Source organism: Astyanax mexicanus, chromosome 1 (genome assembly GCF_023375975.1).
Source record: "Astyanax mexicanus isolate ESR-SI-001 chromosome 1, AstMex3_surface, whole genome shotgun sequence".
NCBI lineage: Eukaryota > Metazoa > Chordata > Actinopteri > Characiformes > Acestrorhamphidae > Astyanax > Astyanax mexicanus.
This window is the reverse complement of record NC_064408.1, coordinates 62,585,039-62,604,132: the sequence shown is the minus strand read 5'-3', so window position 1 is coordinate 62,604,132 and position 19,094 is coordinate 62,585,039. Positions and strand designations below refer to the sequence as shown.

At 36.6% G+C, this 19,094-nt stretch overlaps 1 protein-coding gene across 5 annotated transcripts; it reads right to left on the bottom strand.

The window, feature by feature from the left end:
- Nucleotides 1-381: 381 nt before the first annotated feature.
- vamp4 (vesicle-associated membrane protein 4) lies at nucleotides 382-18,385 on the bottom strand. 5 transcript variants are annotated; one of them, XM_007259461.3, is made up of 9 exons: nucleotides 18,164-18,384; nucleotides 15,408-15,555; nucleotides 14,245-14,346; nucleotides 10,236-10,282; nucleotides 9,503-9,553; nucleotides 7,640-7,740; nucleotides 4,553-4,632; nucleotides 3,122-3,173; nucleotides 382-2,007 (listed from the first exon to the last, which is right to left on the bottom strand). In XM_007259461.3, the coding sequence occupies exons 2-9, from the start codon at nucleotides 15,408-15,410 to the stop codon at nucleotides 1,982-1,984; spliced, it is 462 nt and encodes a 153-aa protein (XP_007259523.1). In that variant the 5' UTR covers nucleotides 15,411-15,555; nucleotides 18,164-18,384; the 3' UTR covers nucleotides 382-1,981. The 5 variants fall into 5 exon arrangements, with proteins under 5 accessions (XP_007259523.1, XP_015463920.1, XP_007259525.1 ...); XM_015608434.3 differs by having other exon boundaries at nucleotides 15,408-15,484; XM_007259463.3 differs by having other exon boundaries at nucleotides 18,190-18,384.
- Nucleotides 18,386-19,094: the final 709 nt, after the last annotated feature.

Sequence of the window (19,094 nt, the reverse complement as noted above, 5' to 3'; positions counted from 1 at the left end):
CACACTGGCAACGAGAACAGCAGAGAGAAGGGGCATAAAACACAGAAGCCAAAAAGGAGGAATAAAACACAGGGGACAGGGTACAGAAACAGTTTAAACAGAAATGAACTAAAGACTGGATTGACAAAGAGACGAAAGTTCAAACCAAAGCTGTTTTTAATAGAGACCTGGGACTTAGAGAAGGGCAAAGGGGCTTTAAAAGTAGCCAATAAAAGACTGAATAATGAAACTTGCAGCAAGAATAACAGAGCTAGAAGTGACAGAATATTAGGTGAAGGATTGGAGACATCTGTGCTTGTGTGTTTAGGTTTGGGTGGCAGGCGTCTCTGTTACAGCCCTTTTTCCTGTTATTTTCAGTTTCTGCAAAAAATCCAGGCAGACCCGCTTTAAAATCACTTTATTTCAAAACGTAAAAGTAGTTCACAGTCTGCCAATGCGACTCCACCGCCCACCTCTTAAAGGAATGAATATTTACATATAAATTAAATACAAAATAATAATAATAATAATAATAATAAGTCAGTAAAGCAATACAAGTTGATACAAATTTACAGAATGTCCGTTTTCTTCCATTCTCCCTCAATCAAACCATCAGAAATATCTCTCACATAGGCCATACAAAGTTGATTACTTGCTTAACAAAGTGTCATGTGTATTTTTTCCCCCCAATAAAAATGACAGCAGTTAAATAAACCACAATTTTACACATGCAAAAGCTTTGCTGGCTCAACAGATCACATTAATGCTTGAGTTTTGGAATCTGAGCTTTTAAGCTCACGTGTACTGGAAACGAGCAAATTCATATCCAGTCAGTTAGTAACCTCCAAAAAACACTACAGATGATATCTGTGGGACGTTCCTGGAAATATTCAGTGTACGCCAGTTCGGTCTGCTTTTTACCAGCTTCAACTTCCAGCAGAGAACATAATAAAAGACCTGACGAACAATAACCCAGCTGAAACTATATTTTTACAGGCTACCAGTTCCTCTTTTGTCACCTCAGTGCCGTAACAATAAAAACCTTTAGACTAGTATTCAACTTTGAAAGGCCTCACCCCTAAAGTGAGCTCATAAAAGCACTGAGCTCCCCAAAATGAGCTTGCGAAATTACAGCACTTTATAAGAACATAGTTAAGTCGATCGTTTACGTAAACCTTTATAAGAAGGGCTGCGCAAACCCATTAAAAAGCGAAACAATACAACTCACCACAATTTACAGTGATCGTTTTAACAGTTTGTACACTTGCGAGTAACCAAAAAAATTCCTTTTAGAGAAAACGGTAATAGCAGCAGACAATTAAAAGCATCACCTCCCCCCCCCTCCTCCAAACAAACCTGGATTAAGTCTAAATTCATGTTTTTGTTCTTAAAAAAGCAAGAGATTATGCTGAATAATGAAGCTATCACAGTAACAGTACAGAGTGAAATCGTCATTTCCTTTATCCAAAGAGTTCTATTGACTTGCAGGGGTAAATATATATATGTGTGAGAAAGAGTACCATAAACTAATACTGCTGGTATGGGTACAAAGGTTTTATCTAATAAATTCATAAACAGAGATGAGATAACCTAAAATTTGATTATTAAGTGTAGATCTGATCTTAATTTAAAAATAAAACATTTGGCAAAGAGGCTACAAGTTGCCTGGTGTGTGTGTATGTGTGTGCGTGTGTGTGCGGGCACTAGAAAAAGACTTTTCTTTGACAGTCTTCATCTCCTTATCAAATTTGCTGTCATAATCTTAATCGCTTTAGATTCTGTCATGTTTTACAATGAGGCCACATTACATACACAAGCACACACACACCACACGCACGCACGCACACTCTTTACTCTGCCCCTGTGAGATGATGGTCCCCTTGAAGCTGTAGCGAGTTGATGCATGACACCCTCTTCTGGTGTGGAGGAATGAGTGAGGAGGAGGAGAAGGAGGAGGAGGAGGAGGAAGAGCAGATCAAGCCTCCATCCTCCCCGCTTGAAACTAGCGATACTTTAGTATTATAGGAACTAGACAAAGACAAAAAACAGAGAGATTGTGTGAATTACGTTCCGCTAAATTACGGCCCATCCCAGCTACTGGAGGCAGACCACCCTGCAGCTGTTCCTCCACCTCAGAATTCAAAACATTCTCTTCTACCTTTTTTCTGAAGAACTATTTGTTCTAATTCTAAATATTTTGCCAGATCTATCACAACCTCACCCTTGTCAGCAGCTGTAAGACTTGCAGGGGAAGCCAACATTTGCTAATCTAAAATTAGCCTTTATTCAGCATGCAGAAACTTGGTTCTATATACAATGTACAAAAATAAGAGACCTCTTAAAAATGATGGGTTTCTTTGATTTTACCAAATTGAAAACATCTGGAACATAATTAAGAGGAAGATGGATGATCACAAGCCATCAAACCAAGCTTCCTCTGCTTGAATTTTTATCCAAAAGCAGTATGAAAGAGTGGTGAAGGAGAACATGCCAAGATGCATGAAAACTGTGACTTAAAAAACCAGGGTTATTCCACCAAATATTGATTTCTGAACTCCTAAAACTTTATGAATATGAACTTGTTTTCTTTTAATTGTTTGAGGTCTGAAATCTCTGCGTCTTTTTTGTTATTTCAGCCATTTCCATTTTCTGCAAAAAAATGCTCTAAATAACAAAATATATATAATTTGTTATTTCTTTGGAAAGCTTTTGTGAATCTGGTTTGTTCTCTAGTCATTTATAGCTTTTAAATATATTTCTACATTCACATTACCCATTTTCAATTTTTTCCCAGATTTGTCCATCTTTTTGGTTTACATTCATAAATGTCAGTGCATGACATACATGCAAAACGACATTTAAAATCTGATTTGATCTTCCAAATTTAAAATGCATGCCCATGAATTGGAACAAAGACCTCATATAAGAATCTAGAATAAATCTAGTTTCAAAAGACTTTTGATTTTACATGTCCGCACAGCCTTAAAAAAAATCTGATTTGAGTTGCTTCAGCAGCTGTGGTAATGTGAATGTAGTCTTAGAGCTAGGTGTGTTGGAACTAAACTCTGCAGGGTATTCTACTCCAGCTGAAATGGGCTTTATGCATGGCATACTTTTATATGTATTCGTGTATCATACATACTTATTATAATGAGCAGCAGTATGACTACCACTAGCGCCACAATCATCTTCATCTGTGGAGGAAAGAAAAGAAACAATGGAGTGAAATAAAATACCAAAAACATTCTACATCAGACTCAATTTAACTGAACTATAACATAACCACGAGGTATAGAGATACTGTTCCACCCTAATCCCCAGATTCCAATTCATAAACAAGCTTTACTGGATCACACTTTAATGCCAGTAATATTAATTTCTTTTTTTTTTCCTACATTACTGTGTGGAAGTAAAGATTTTTGTATGTGTAATGAATCTGTAAATACTCACAAATAAATTACAAGTAACCAAATAAATAGAGTATATGCAATAACAAAAATATATAATTAAAGGCTGCTGGATAATATAGTATCTCTAGTGTAAAGATGAAACTTTTCTGTGTAAGAACACATCACCACATAATCAACTACACACATGGTGTTATATGCCTCAAAATATCGGGGAAAAATTAAACAAGCAATTAATCTTGTGTATCTGCTACTCAACAGAAACATTTCTGCTCACATAGCTGCATGATAAAACAGGGAATGCATAGCATTTACACTAAAGGTATATTTATACTTCTACGCTGTAATCTACGCGTATCCAGAAAGAGTGTGCTGAACAGCGGACAGTGTTTATACTTCTCCGTGTGGCTCGGAGTGGTCCAGCAAGCTCAGCACTGCCATTATAATTAGGAGATCGCCGGTTCGAATTCTGTTCATGTAGTTTGCCATCGGCTACCGAAGCCCTGTGAGAGCACAACTGGCCCTATTCTCTCTGGGTTGGTAGATAGCACTCTATCCTCACATCACTCCAATCGCAGCTGCAGCTGTCTGCGTCGCACTACGTATAGTTACATTTCCAGGGAGGTGTGATTTCAAACACAGTTAATTTGCTTTAAAAAAAAACACAAAATCACAAGGGGGGCTAATAATTTTGACCATCTCAGCTGTTACCATTTTTTTTATAAAGAAATCTTGAATATTTATATTATATTCCAAAGTGGACCAAAATGAGGCCATATCATGGATTAATAATTGACTATATAAATATTTAATGTATTTTAGGGGAATAGTCAAAGGTTTCTAGAGGGGTAAATAATTTTGACCTTAACTTTAGTTATTTCTCCATCAATCAAGTGTTTAAGACAGGTGTATGTCTAATTAACATTCTTGCACCATTAGACATCAATTAGGCAAAAACGAGGTTAAAAATACAATTAAGTGTAGCTGTTGCATAGCTAATTTGCCTTCTGTATGGAAATGTAATAATTAATAAGAATAAACACGTCACGCAGGTTTTGCTCTTTACAGTAAAGTGCATTGATGCAAGCAGTTTATATACATTTGTTATGCTCTTTAGTGCACATGGTTCTCAATCCAGGGTACTGATGGGACACTGGAAAACTCACCTTCATGTCTCTCCACCACATCCTCCTGTGCAGTTGCTTGGCCCGACTGCTGAATGCAGATGCATTGTCTGATAGGCTCTCTGGAATTCACACAACAGAAAAAAATAGAAAGAAATGTGAATAATAATTTGCTCCTTTGCCTTTTTCTACTCACATGATGCAAATGAAAAATATTATTATGCAATACACACAAAATGATTAAAAATCTAAATAAATAACAGGGTTCTGAAGTGGCTGGACTAATTCCACTTCAGAATGAATGAAGTCACACCCATCCCACTTAAGCAGCCCTCTGAACTGAACCATTCTGTAGCAGTGAACACACTTCACAGGCAGACTAAAAGGAAACACTGGCTGCTTCTTTCCTCTTCGAGTGAAACTTCATCTTCATCTGTCAACACAAACATCTGCCCATCCACGCTAGGTGAGCTGTGGAACATCAATCAGACAGTTTAAGAATCTATGTGGAAGGAATGGGGAGTGGACATTTTTCTCCACCATGCCCCTCTGCGTAGTAGTTACATAAGAGCCCTACTGAGATCACTCTATTACTGGCTCTGTTTGTCTCCCGGAGAAGCTTGTTGACATTCACCAGGCCTGCTGGGATGGCAGAGACCTCAAGCTTGCTGGCTTGGCTCTACCTCTTTGTCTGGAACTCTCATCAAACATTGTTAGCTCAGGAAACTAAGCCAAATTGCAATAATGAGAGTAAACTTCAATTGTGAGAGGATGCATCTAATGTTTCAAAGGTAGGATGTTACAGAACACATGGTGCAGTGGTGTACGGTGCAATAGGGGCCAAGAGATGTGATGCATGCAATATTATTTGTTTTGTGCTTTTTATAACATAGATCGAAGTGTGTGTGTTTTTTTTTTTTATTTAAATTGAAATAGAAAAATCCAAAAGGTTTACCCAACATGATAACGCAGCAACATTTTAACCCCCCCCCCCCTCCAAAAAAAACTAGCATAGTATACAAAAACACCACCACATTCGTAACAGTGGGATCTGAAAAAAATATTTGACAAAAAATTTGGTTCTAAATGAATCAAAGTGGAAAAAAAAAATGTAAACTATTTAATAAAAATCAATACTGTGATTTTGAGAATCAATATAGTATTGTAAAACATAATATCGCAATATTTTGATGTATCAATAATTTCTTAGACACCTACCCAATAGGGGTGGGCAATATTATATCGTATACAATATATCGTGACACAGAAATATCATGATATTAAAAATCCATATTGTGATAATAGGGCTGTTCTGTCTTAAAAGTAGTCTATTATTTACTGTGAAGCTTTAGGTGTATTTATTGTATAATTGTTTAGTTTGTAGTTTATATGCATGCACTAAATATTCTGCAATATTTTTTGCTGCATTATATTATTTTATGCTATATTATTTACCTGGCCACATTATGATTATACTGTTATACAATTATACTATATTCCTGAAATTAATGAATTATTTTAGTTTTCCTCTATCGCCAAGTATATCATTATCGCAAAAATACCCTGAAATATCGTGATATTATTTTAGAGCCATATCGCCCATCCCTACTACCCAACACCTCAATTCGTAACAGTGGGATCTGAAAAAATATTTAACAAGAAATGTGGTTCTAAATGAACCAAAGTCAATCAAAAAACGTAAACTAATTATTAAAAATCAAAACAGTGTTTTTGAGAATCAATATAGTATTGCAAAACATATCGCAATACTTCAACATTTCAATATTTCCTTGCACCCCTACCCAACACCTTGACTCATAACAGTGTTAGCACCTTTCACAGCACAAAAGACATACACATAAACACCAGCATACTCAGAAATGCCCAATTCCTGTGAATATTCGCATTCCAGGGCACACAAAAGCTCTGCTGTCAACATGTGGCAAACATTGCACCTCACAAGTGACTATTCCAGATGTTGCACAATGTCTGTATTGTGAGTTGTTCTTACTATGAATGAAGGGCAGAACCTAGTTACACAACCAGTGACCAGGGCTCAGCACAACGCTGAGAACTCGCAGAGGCACCGCCTCACCCACCACTCTTTCAAAACAGCCCTTTACAACAAGATCTGCTCAGATACTCAACACCACTTAATGCTTTGCCTCCTGTTTCCTCTAATACAACAGCACCTTTGACTAGGACACCTGACAAAGCTCAATAACTTCAACAAGCCAAAGAGGTTTTTCACAAGACACTACCTTGGTTCACATCAAGAGGAATATACAGCTGTCTCACGTAGCCTAGATACAGATCTAAAAGTAGGTTCAATTACCTGACTACTGACCTGTGCTATTGTTAGAAAACTCCTGCAATGCTTTCATGAGGATGGTGAGAACAAGCTCATACACACAGAAGGTTGTTTCTGGTCTTGAAGCAGCACACTGAGCTGGGATCAGTGTACAGCACTATGGAGAACTACACTGAAAGCTCTACTGCTCACACAGCTGTAGTCATTACCAACCATGTGTCAGCATGTGACAGGACACTTAACACATGAAAATGTCCAGGTTAAAGAACATAAGGAAGAAGGAAACAGATCATCCTCAATTATATCAAGATATCATTCGAACTATTTCACATCATTTAACATTCAACAGTCATTCAAAATAGGACTGAAATGTGTCAAATTTAGAGGATCTGCCCTTTTAGTTGTGGGTTGAATGTGAGTTCGAGGCCTCAGGCTTGTCTATGAGTGACTGTTTCAAACATCAATATAATATACATGACAACCCACATAGACGTCATCCACATTCATTGGATTTAACCAATGACAATGTTTAGCTAATTTAGCTAGTCTGAATGAGAGCCATTCATAATATACATTAAATAGATCAACTCCCAAGCTCAAAAGCCAAGGAAATCACTGAAAAGGAGAAAAACAATCATTTTTTATTTCGCCCAGACCAACATTTTTTGGGGGGTTATTTTTTGGTCTCCGTAAAGCATGGCAACTTTCAACTTTTTATTTCAAGCAAATAAATTCACATGTTAAAACTATTCCCCACTTATTTTGTACTTATATATATTTAAAATGATGAAAGTGTGTTTCATATTCAATTTTCTCACCAGATTTGTCCTGCAGGTCATCTAGACGCTCTCCACGCTCAATTACTTTCGAAATGTTCTCCTGCATCACATCAATGACTTCATCAACCTGAGACTGCACCCTGACAAACAGGAGACAGCAAGAATCAATAAAAGTGATGAAAGGAGAAACTGCAAGTCTTTTTGTATAGCTTCTTGTTAAAAAACAACAATATCAATATATATACACATCAACACAAAAGAAAAAATTTAAATGACAATGGTATAACAGTAAAGTGAAATTTCCAAAATGTATACAATACATTTACAGTATGGAATACTGACAGACATTTATTACAGGGCATTTTACATGAACTGTTCATATTGATGTCAGAATTATATTGGTCATGTTGTCCATATGTACAACTCAAGTCTTGGTGTGTCCATCACATTTGGCTAGTCTGCTATTACTCCCTCAATGACGTCAGTGAGACTCAAAAGAACAGAATATTTGTTCCGCTACATGTCATACAAAACAACTTGTGCATACAGCCGGTACAGGAACACAGACACACCTTCGGGGTATTAATGCCACTGTGGTTGCTGGCTTCAGACTTTGCTGACCTGTAAATGAACTAATACCATGTTTGTCTCCCACATCTGTACAGGACTCTTAGCCCACTGGCTACTGAATACGCCCAACACACCCACTACCTCACCCACACCTGGCAGGGACACTGCGGTACTATGCGCTCCATTAGCCTTGCAAAAAAACAGAACCAGTACACTGGGTGGCCAGAGCAGAGGGCCACTGTGGAACTGCTTTGATCTTGGTAGATTTCAGCTGTGAGCAACTTTATGTTCCCCTATTAATATTAAATATTTTTCTCAGCGTTTGACTTTTGAACAGATGGAATGAAAGCCTTATGCTGGGTTACACAAAACCAGCCTGTGGCACGGCTGCCCGGGCTAACCCAATCCACTGCTACAGGTTTATAGAGAGGATTACAGGAATTTCACACAGTTCAAACCCAAAACACAGTGTATACCACACGTCACATGCTAAATGCCAAACTACTCAATGCAGAGTTAAACCAAAAAGCTGCAGCAAAGTTCTGTGTTATTAATTTATTGGCTTTCAAATATTTACCAGCATCATGGACATCCAATTAAAACATGGCCTTCCTTGTGTCCCGCCGTCAGTGTGCAAATGCTCACATGCAGTTCACACTGTGTACATCTGTCCACAGTACATCTCCATCACTAAAAGATAGTGTGCAGGGTGTGTTTTAGAGGACTTTTTGTAAGGACATAGAGCTCTGGAAAAATTAAGAGAACACTTCAGTTTCTGAATCAGTTTCTCTGATTTTGCTATTTAAAGGTTTATGTTTGAGTAAAATTAACATTGTTGTTTTATTCTATAAACTACAGACAACATTTCTTCCAAATTGATTTTCTTACAAATCAATCAATATTTGGTGGAATAACCCTGGTTTTTAATTACTATTTTCATGCATCTTGGCATATTTTTCTCCACAAGTCTTACACACTGCTTTTGGATAACTTTATGCCACTCTTAGTGCAAAAATTCAAGCAGTTCAGTTTGGTTTGATGGCTTGTGACTATTCATCTTCCCCTTGATTATATTGCAGAAGTTTTTGGTAAAATCAAAGAAACTCGTCATAATTAAGTAGTCTTTTATTTTGTTTCAGAGCTGTATATACTGACATTATCACTGTCAAGGAGCATGCATAGGTCACACTGAACAGGGAGGACTCCAAAGTTTCTAGTCCTGAAGTGGGTCTTGTACCATCTGTCATATATTTTTACTAATTCCATTTGTGCACTCACTTATCCAAAAAGCAGACATGACACATCACAAAGAACATCAATAATATAACCTACTGTCTAATTTTGTCATTCGGCTGACCAAATCTGGGTCCAGTTGGTCCTCGTCTGCAAGCAAACAAAAATAATGTTAAACTGAATAAATGCTGAAAACGAAAAATGCAGCAATAATGCACTAAAACAACTGTTTCATTGTTAGAGGTGTTGAGAACACACAAAACTCATAAAAAATCAATATTGAAAGAACAACTTCTTCCAATGCCTTTTACATCCAATAACTTTCAGTAATTATATTGAATACAGTGCAAACAGGGGTTATTTTTAAGTCATAGAAATGAGTAATGAAGTAATGGGAGGGGGAATGCTAGAAGGCCCTCCCTCTGACTCACAAAAAAGCAGCAAATGTTTAAAGTTACAAATGGCTGTGGTAGCACCAGTGATTAAATTCACAATACATTGAAGATTGGGAAAAGATTAACACAGAATTAAACTGATCTGTGTACTTTAGGAATATGCTTCACTAAATATAAAGTGGTCCCCTTTGAGAGATGTCACAAGATGCGCAGTAACTACTTTTTGTTCCAATAAAAAAAATGTTTGTATAAGAGATGTATGACAGTAAAAAGAACCTTTAAACTGACAAGTATACGTAACATCAAGGGTGGATTCCTCAAAACTTTAAGAGCTTATTTATATTTATAAGCATGGTTCTTTATAAAGCCTTAAATCAGCTTTAAATCAATCATTGAAATGAGTTTGATTGAACGGAACTAAACTTCAGCAAACTTACAGAAAGAAGTCTTCTTCTTCATCAGAGTCTTCCTCCAGCAGATTCCTCTGTAGAAAGAGAAGATCTGGGGTTAGACCGACCTGAACCAGTTGTGAGTGTTTTGGACCTTCTGTTTGCAATCTGACAGGAGTCCAGGTGTTGGAAGTAAGAGTGCTTCCACTTTCACAGCCTCATTAAAAGGCCCTCAGTGCAGGTTAATGGCTTTCGCCTGTTTCGAACACCTTCAATGGCAGATTCGATCAAAAGCTCCATAGCCTGCACGTGCAGAAGAACATGAGCCATGCAGGCTGCTCTTCTGAAACTCACGTGCAGACGCTGCTTGAACGAGCTATTTGTTTGATGAGGATCTGTTTGTATTTTGAGAGATCCAAATGAGGATTCTTTAGAAAACTCCCATTTTCCTTCAGAGACATCAATGGAGGGAAACATCTGGTTCACATTTGACATTATCTTTTTTTAACAATGTCTACGTTGTGCTACCGTGATGAAGTATGTACATGCTGTAGGGGATTGATTAGCACATGTGATTAGGAGCAGTTTCGGGTGTTTCAACATCCTGATGATCTTACATAACTCATAACTACACCCAGATACAAAAGTTTTGTCCAGTGTATTCCCCAGTGTCATGAGCTTTACTCAGAAATATAAAAATTCTTCCCTTTGTGGAATGGTGTAAAACTCAACAGTGATTATGCAACTACCACCTGAAGACCATATTAGCCAAAGGTTAGTTTAGACATTCTTCAGAGCTGTCTGGACTGATGTGTGGCGAACTAAAGAAGACTTTTTATTATATTCCCAAACTCTATCCTGTCAAAAATGATTTCACAGCTGGTTTTAAGCATGTAGTCCCTTTTTACTAAAATACAGTAATGAGAACCGCACCATGTTCTTTCTGCTTAAACAAGATGTTCCTATAAAACACTCTTTGAAATTTGGTCAAATTACATGATTTAAGTTAATTACAAACATCAGGCTAATGTGTATAGACAGAATTACAAACAAAACAAACAGCACAGCTAATGATGTTTCAGTGATAACTTCACTTTCTTTGTGAATATTGACCTATTGTTATTTTAATTTCTAAAAGATTTCTTGCAACGGCCAACATTTACAGTGTCTTTCATGTATCTTTATATACAACCAACTAGCGCTGAAAAAATTTCCAGACTCGAAAAATATGACAGCTATTTTGTTCTTCTGTGATATATTGCGATATTAAGAAATACAGAATTTCCTTTTTTTTTTATATATATACCAGATTTTACTACAAGTCACTGACCCAACTTGTGATATTAATAATGCATTCTGTGTGTTAAATACTGGAGTAAAATAAAAATTATTTTTTTTTGTCAGTATCATGCAAGTTTTAAGTATGTTTTAATTTGCTCCAAGCGACACTGCACATTCTGCAATGCAATTTCTCAACGCAATTGCACAACAAATAATTTTTAATATTAATTTATTATTTATTAATTTTTATTCAAAACTGACATGACAATCTTGCCCATGTTTTTTTTTTTATTCTGATCATACTGTTCCCCACTGTGTGTCTTTATGTACTGTCCTCTTAGTACCACACTACCGGTTGTGCAGTCACATGACTCCACCCCATCCAATCTGCAATATGGAGGCAATGTGGAGGAGAACTAGAGTTAGCAGAGTACCTTGATCAAGTGATACCAATGAAAAATTTCATTCATCAAAATAATAATTTATTTATTTTTTTATTGAGAAAAATGTTCAATTAATCATTGATTTAAGGTCATATCATATCAAATGTTTATCATTACCAACAGGTAAATAAAATTAAAATACAGCCATACAATCTCCATAGACATGCACTAGCTGCAAAATGGGTCCCATAAAAAGTTCAGTAACTTTCAACAAAGTACCTTTTAAACAGCCTTTAATTAGAAGTCTCTGCAATTATAAAGTAATTAACATAAAAGTTTTGATTTGGTAAAACTTAAAATAAGTTTTACCTTATTGTATATTAAATGAACAAGACCCCTTTCATTTTGCTGATTTTCGTACTGCACATATGTGTATTGTGTGTATATTTTTTTACTGAAAGAAATCATTAGTGTAAACAAGCTGGTATGTCAACTTTGGGTAAAGAAATTACTTTTTTTTTTTTTGATTTATTAATTTACAGGATTTCAAAGTAAAAAGTAACAACTAAAAGTAACAAAGAAAACTTTAAAATGGCAATTGCTCTATTGCAGAGAGCCCTTAACTCAAGCAACAAAACATTTGGTATAAACTATAAGCATTATAAATTAGATTTTCAACAAGCACATATAAATGTAATATTCAAGTCCACATATATTTGGCCCTGTAGTGTATAAACACTCTACTCTACCAAAGCTGCTGCTACTATCTTTATTGAATCATGACCTCGTCCAGTTTGGACTGTTTTCTTCTTATTTCCATCTGTTTATCTCCGACTCCATCTCTCTTGATGCCCATTAAACTGTAGGGAGTTCCGATGTTACATGCAGATTTGGTTTGGTGAAAAATCAAGTTTACACAATTTTACTGATACCATGAATGCAGTTAATCAGCCAGGACATACTTTCTATCCAAAATCTGCTTCTTTAATTTTGTTTTGTTGAGATCACAAATCATTGAAAAGATGGTCCACCAATCAGATTTACCAATCCGAAGATGATTAATACTGCTATGTTCCTGTAAATGAGGTTTCTTGTGATCCATTTCCTCAGTAAAAAAAAGAAATGCTAAAACATTTAATGTGGCTACAGGAAGTTTTAGTTTTATTTAAAATAAAGAGGTTGGATAATTCAAACATGAAGATTCTGACACATACAAAAGAAAGTACAAACAAACAAAAAAAAAACAGGATTCAAGAGTGGACTGGTAGTCATTATGCACTAGTGGGAGGAGGACAAGTGTCCATGTGTGACCACCTGTTACGTAACAGAGGCTCTGTGCTTTCCCCTCTGGATCTATCACAGAGAAACACAGGCTGAAATGATGAGCGTGATGAGAACCATTAATCTCTATAACATCATTCTTCCTCCCACAACACCCACAGGAAATAGAGAGCCAGAAAACACTGATGAAGTGCTTTAACGACAAACAGAATCTTGTTTACTCTGTCTGATCGGTCATTTAGAGCTGTTTATTCACTCTAAACAATCTTTTAGAGCAGTTTAAACAGTCTGATCAGGATTTTACTACAACTAATTTGTCTGATCAGTTATTTAGAGCATCTCATTCATTTAGTCTGATTAGCCTGTTAATTGAGTCTGATTAGTCATTTAGTGCAGTTTATTCAGTCTGATCAATGTTTGAGCAATTCATTTAGTCTGATTAGTCATCTAGAACCACTTCTGCAGTCTGATCAGTCACTTAGAGCCATTTATACAGCCTGATCAAGTTTCTTGATTAGCCACTGGGGAAAGTTTTAGTATAATCATTCATTTAGACCTCATTAAGCAGTCTGTCCCAGTAGTTTATGGCTGTTTATGCACTTTGATCTTTCTGGTAATTCAGGTCTGATCAGTTATTTAGAGCATTTGTCTGATTTGTTATTTAGAGTAGTTTAGGCAGTCTGACCAATGGGAATAGACATTAAACCCTAGTTACTTTAGCTTTAGTGCCATTTTATCTACAGTTCACCAGACATAGAATTTTTTACAGATAACTGTAGTAACACTCTTCTCCTCGTGTTACCTGTTTTGCATATTTGTTTTTTTTAAAAGGTTTATGATATTGAAACATGTCTTTTTAATTGTTTTGATCATAGTATTATATTTGTTGATCTATTTTTGATTTGATGGTCTGACTAGGTTAACTGTCTGCGCATCACTTACATTTACATACAAAACTTTGGCTTCCAATAATAAAAGATAGCATTTTCTCACACCTAAAGGAATAAAAAGGTCTGAGAGGTTTGATGTGACAACAGTTACCTTATATTACAATTCTTCAGAAAACTCTTTACTCTTTATAGAATTTAGTTATCTCTGTATCCAGAACTTACCCTCTCACTGCGCACAGAGCCAGTAACCTCATCATCGTTCAGGTGCCGCTTGAATTTGGGAGGCATGCTGGTGTCGGTCTGCTCCTCCCTCTCTGGCTCCCTCTGCAGCAGCACAGGAGAAGAACACTTACAGACTGTACACAGCACACGCATAAGCACTGTCTGAACAAAAAGGCTTCATGTTAGCCACAAAGACTTCAAATTAGCAAAAGAAACTTCAGACATGTGGGCTTTTTTTCTGGAAACCTCTTCAAGCTGCTTGGGTTTAACTACTGAGCATTTATTTGACAGCTTAAGCTACAGGTGCTAAAGCTACTTGCACCGGTTTTCTGCTAAAGCACATCAAACACAGCAGTTAAACCACAATGCAATGGCTATTTAAGATCAATGTGAAAGCAATTCTACACAGATATCAGTTTACTTTGTGCTGCCATTACAGAGCCTCTCTCACACACATACAGCATGCACACCATACTTTTGTTGTCACAGATGGCTTTCATGTAAGAACCTCCGATCTTGCAGCTTTAACTGCCATAAGGGGCCTGTAATAAATATGTAAAGAGCCGGGGACTAGTTTTTAAAAAAAAAAATCTTACACTCTGATGTGACATCTCATACTTGTAACTGAAATTCTTTATGAAATGCGAGAAAAACATAACTAGTATCTAAGAAGCATGTGTCAAAGAAGCATGTGGACTGACTGTAAAATAATATTACAAGACCAAACGAGTCTTTTCAGTATCACGATGCAATAAATCATTACCATACTGCCCATCTTGTGCACCTGCAGCTCTTTAGCCCAGAGTGAAAATGGCAGAGACATAATTTCTTACCTATTACAAGTTTGTGAAACAATACCAAGATTTTAAAGTTAGTTCAAATTCATGACCTACTCATTGATGCAATGTTTTTTTAAATATAATTTCTCATATTTAGCCTGGCTCTATGAAACAGCTTAATCATAATTATTTCTGAAAAAAATACTTGAAACAATGATGGACATATTTACTGGTTGGGAGGTATATTTATTTAGTTAATTTTTAATTCTTCACATTTTTTATGCAGTTTAAGCCATAGAGAAGTTCTTTCACTTTTCTCACTCTCTCTCTCTCTTTCCCACACAACCACAGACACAATCCAAATTTAGGATAGGGGTCTGATACCATTGAGTCACTGTCCTCTCTCTGAGACTGCTTTCTGCTTGATGTGCTGGAAAAGTAGTCGGAAAACAGGTTTTCTCCTGGCCACAAGCACGGCGGAACGATCCACAAATCAGCAGAGGAGGAGAAGAGGGGTTAGGGATAAGCAGCTCTAGCAAAAAAAAAAAAAGAGAGAGAGGAAAAAGGAAACAGAAAAAGGGGGAAAGACGGTTGGGATAAAGATAACGGGAAATATGAGAGAGACAGATAAAAAGAAAGCAGCAGGCAAGAATCCACAATGACCATAAACGTATGTAAAATTCATTTCAGTTGCCAGATCTGTCAAACAAGGGTGCCATTATAATTTTCCAATAGAATGAACGGAGAAAAAAACATTATTGGCATAAAATAGTAAACTGATGTACAAAACATGAATTGGTCATGTGGATTGGACATAAAATGTAAGTGGGACAGACAAACAGACGATGCAGAACCTTCTAAAGGGCAATCAGATAAACTCTGCTGACCCCCGCACTGCACACAGTAATCAGTTCACCCAACACTGAAAGCACTGCATTTGCAAATAACACTGAAATGGTGACACCAGTAGGGGTTCATCAATTGACACTATATGGACAAAAGTAATGGGACACCTGTTCATTAATTTTGTGCCTCCCTCAGGGTTTTTCAAAAAACAAAAAAAAGAACCACTGCTTTATTCTGGAGGCTATGTTTCCTTCTAGCCCACTCATGGTATTAGATATGGTGCCATTATGCCATTCATGTTTGTCTGCTGTAGAGATTTTTATTTTATTGGCAATACATTTTGCATGACAGAGACAACTTGTGTGTGTGTGTGTGTGTGTGTGTGTGTGTGTGTGTGTGTGTGTGTGTGTGTGTGTGTGTGTGTGTGTGTGTGTGTCCACAAACATTTGGACATATAGTGTACATATATCCAGGCCATAGTTGCATCATCTGTAAACGGTTTAGGCTGTAAATGTGCAATTATAAATGACATGAAACATCAATTATAACATTTAACTTGTAATATAAATCATAACATTCTTTTTTGTCTCTTTTCTTTACGAAAATGGCACACAATACAGTACTAGACTGCTTAGGTACAATGTAAGGTGAATATTTTTATGATACATAATATAGAATAGCAGTGAATTCTATATGCCTATAAATTGTTACTCCTTTAGACATATCCACATAACCAGTAACACAAAGACTTGGCTTGGGCAGTAGTTGTGTGCCACATCATATCGTATGCAATAATATCGCCAACATTTTTAAATATTGTGAACGATACTATACCCTGAAATATCGAGCCATCACCCACCCCTATTTATCACATCAGGGGACTACTTTCTTTGCTGTTTTTAGCAAAAGAAAAATTCACACTCTTCTCATTTACTATTATATCTCCCGACAGATTATATCTGTCCAGTATCATTTATTTTACTTTAATCCTTGAAATATTTTTTGTCAATCTTGTCATATCAACAAAAGTATTATCGCAAAAATACCATGAAATATTGTGATATTATTTTAGGGCCTTATTGCCCACCCCTTTTTGGGCCACAGTCATCTCATCAATCACAAAACCAAATCAGTACTAAACTCCAAAGAGGGTTTATTTTTGTTTGTCTGTTTTTATCAGACAGGGGATAGCATCAAGCAAGTGAAGCAAGTAAATATCTGCCTGATAAACACATCTGCATGAACTAGTCAGAACCAGAAGCATCCCCACAAGAGAGAATGGAGCTGAGAGCTGAGAATGTGTGCCATGACCCCCTTTACATTTCTAGAACTGCTAATCTAATCAGCCACTGAGTCATATGACTGAATAGGGAAACGACAACTAAGATGATGATGATGATTCAACCGGTCAGCTAAATAACCTGTTTTAAACGCAGCTTTCTGCATAAATACATCTGTCAGAGAATAAAACACAGAGATTTCAGTTAACGTTACATTAACATTAGGTTAGCTAGGGTTAGGTAGTTAAGCTCTCTCAGTATTTCTTCTCGAGCCTGGTCCTGGAGGTTCACTGTCCTGCACTGTTTAGCTAACAGTTACTGTTTTCCCTGCTACCAAAACACCTGATACAGATCATTAGCTTCTTAACATTTCATTATTGAGTTAAAGAATGTGGATTAAAGAAAGGAACTTACTAGACTAGGCCTTATGAACCAGGGTTGAGAAACACTGAGCTACGATAGCTAAGCTATTATCACACAATGTAACTGTTAGGTGCCAGTTAACTAACGTTAGCTAATCTAGCTAATGAGCTAAACCTAAGCAGAAACGCCGACTTTTACAAGACAAATGTAAAAAAAAAAAACTAAGACATGACAGCACCACGTCATATTTACACAGGACATTTCCATCTAAATTATCAGAAATAAATATTATCTAGCAGCACGAAGCTGCTACTGTTGTTAATATTAGCTTCCGAAGCCTCCTAGCTAACTAGCTTAGTTTAGCTTAGCCTAGCTAACGCTAGCTAAATGATTCTGCTAGCTGGTTAGCTGTGTGGCTAGCTGAGCCGGTCAGACTGTCTGGTTTAGACTAGCTAAACCAGTTAGCTAAACTGGATAAGTTACGTTAGATAGACAGTTATTTAGCTAGCGGGTTGTTAGTTAATAGCGTAACCGAGACAAGTAGCTAGCTAGCTTAGCTACACTAAAATATCAGGAGAACATCATGCAGTGATGAGACAGTGACACAGGCACTGCTGTCTTCTACACAGAGACACACAGGCCTCCACACACCTCAACAGACACAGATCCTCTTCTACCTGGGCTGTGCTGGTCCTGTGGGGTGCAGTGCTCTTCTGTACTGCAGCCACGACTCACACCACTGAGGATCTAAGGATCCTGGAAGTGGTCTGTGTGTGTGTCAGTGGAAGAGAAGAGAAGAGCCTCTCGGCAGCAGGGCTGTGAGGATGTGTATGTGTATATTGCAGTGATGTTCTCTTCTCTTCCGCTCCACCTCTGATGACCAGGAAGTCAAACAGCTGGGCTGTGATTTGGTTCACAATGCTGTAGTTATACATCAGGATTTTTGTGGTCTTTTAAAAAGAGTTAAAATATTATATTAAACTCCCCTCTGTAACAGCCCTCTGTAAAACAGTACAACTATTACAACTGTTAAATCATTATATTTATGTATACCCCCCAACAATATGTATGCATTGTGTACACTCAAGAGAATATGTTTATCATTTTTATATGAAATTTTATTTGATGTGTATTATGTTTTGTTTTCATTGATTGAAAAAAAAAACAATTTCCTCTTTCATACTGGAAATAAGGGTTAGATATTAGCACACATAAATATGTATACTCAAATTACAAGCAGAGGTGTCAAGTAATGAAGTACAACTTTTCACTTCTAATCCTTACTTTTTTAACAATTATCTGTAATTTCTACTTTTTTACATTTTTAAAAAAACCTTGTTTTAGTTTGTTTTCATTCTGTAAAAAACGAACCAGATAAATCTCCAGATAAATGTGATTATGAGTGATTATGATTGTGGTTGGTTAAGAAGTATAAACACATACCATTTCGACATCCTATTGGTCTATTCACAATCCACCTCACCTGCACACATCACGCCCAGACTCCAGCAAGAATCTAGCAGACTTGTGTAGCCTAGTATGATTCTTTAATATATTTATATTGTACCAAATTCATTCATTG

Excerpts from the sequence above, each read along its gene's own strand:
- vamp4 (XM_007259461.3), bottom strand. Across the intron at positions 10,283-14,244 it reads GCTCTGTGCGCAGTGAGAGG|AGGAATCTGCTGGAGGAAGA; the intron begins GTAAGTTCTGGA and ends CTCTTTCTACAG. Across the intron at positions 9,554-10,235 it reads GAAGAAGAAGACTTCTTTCT|ACGAGGACCAACTGGACCCA; the intron begins GTAAGTTTGCTG and ends GTTTGCTTGCAG.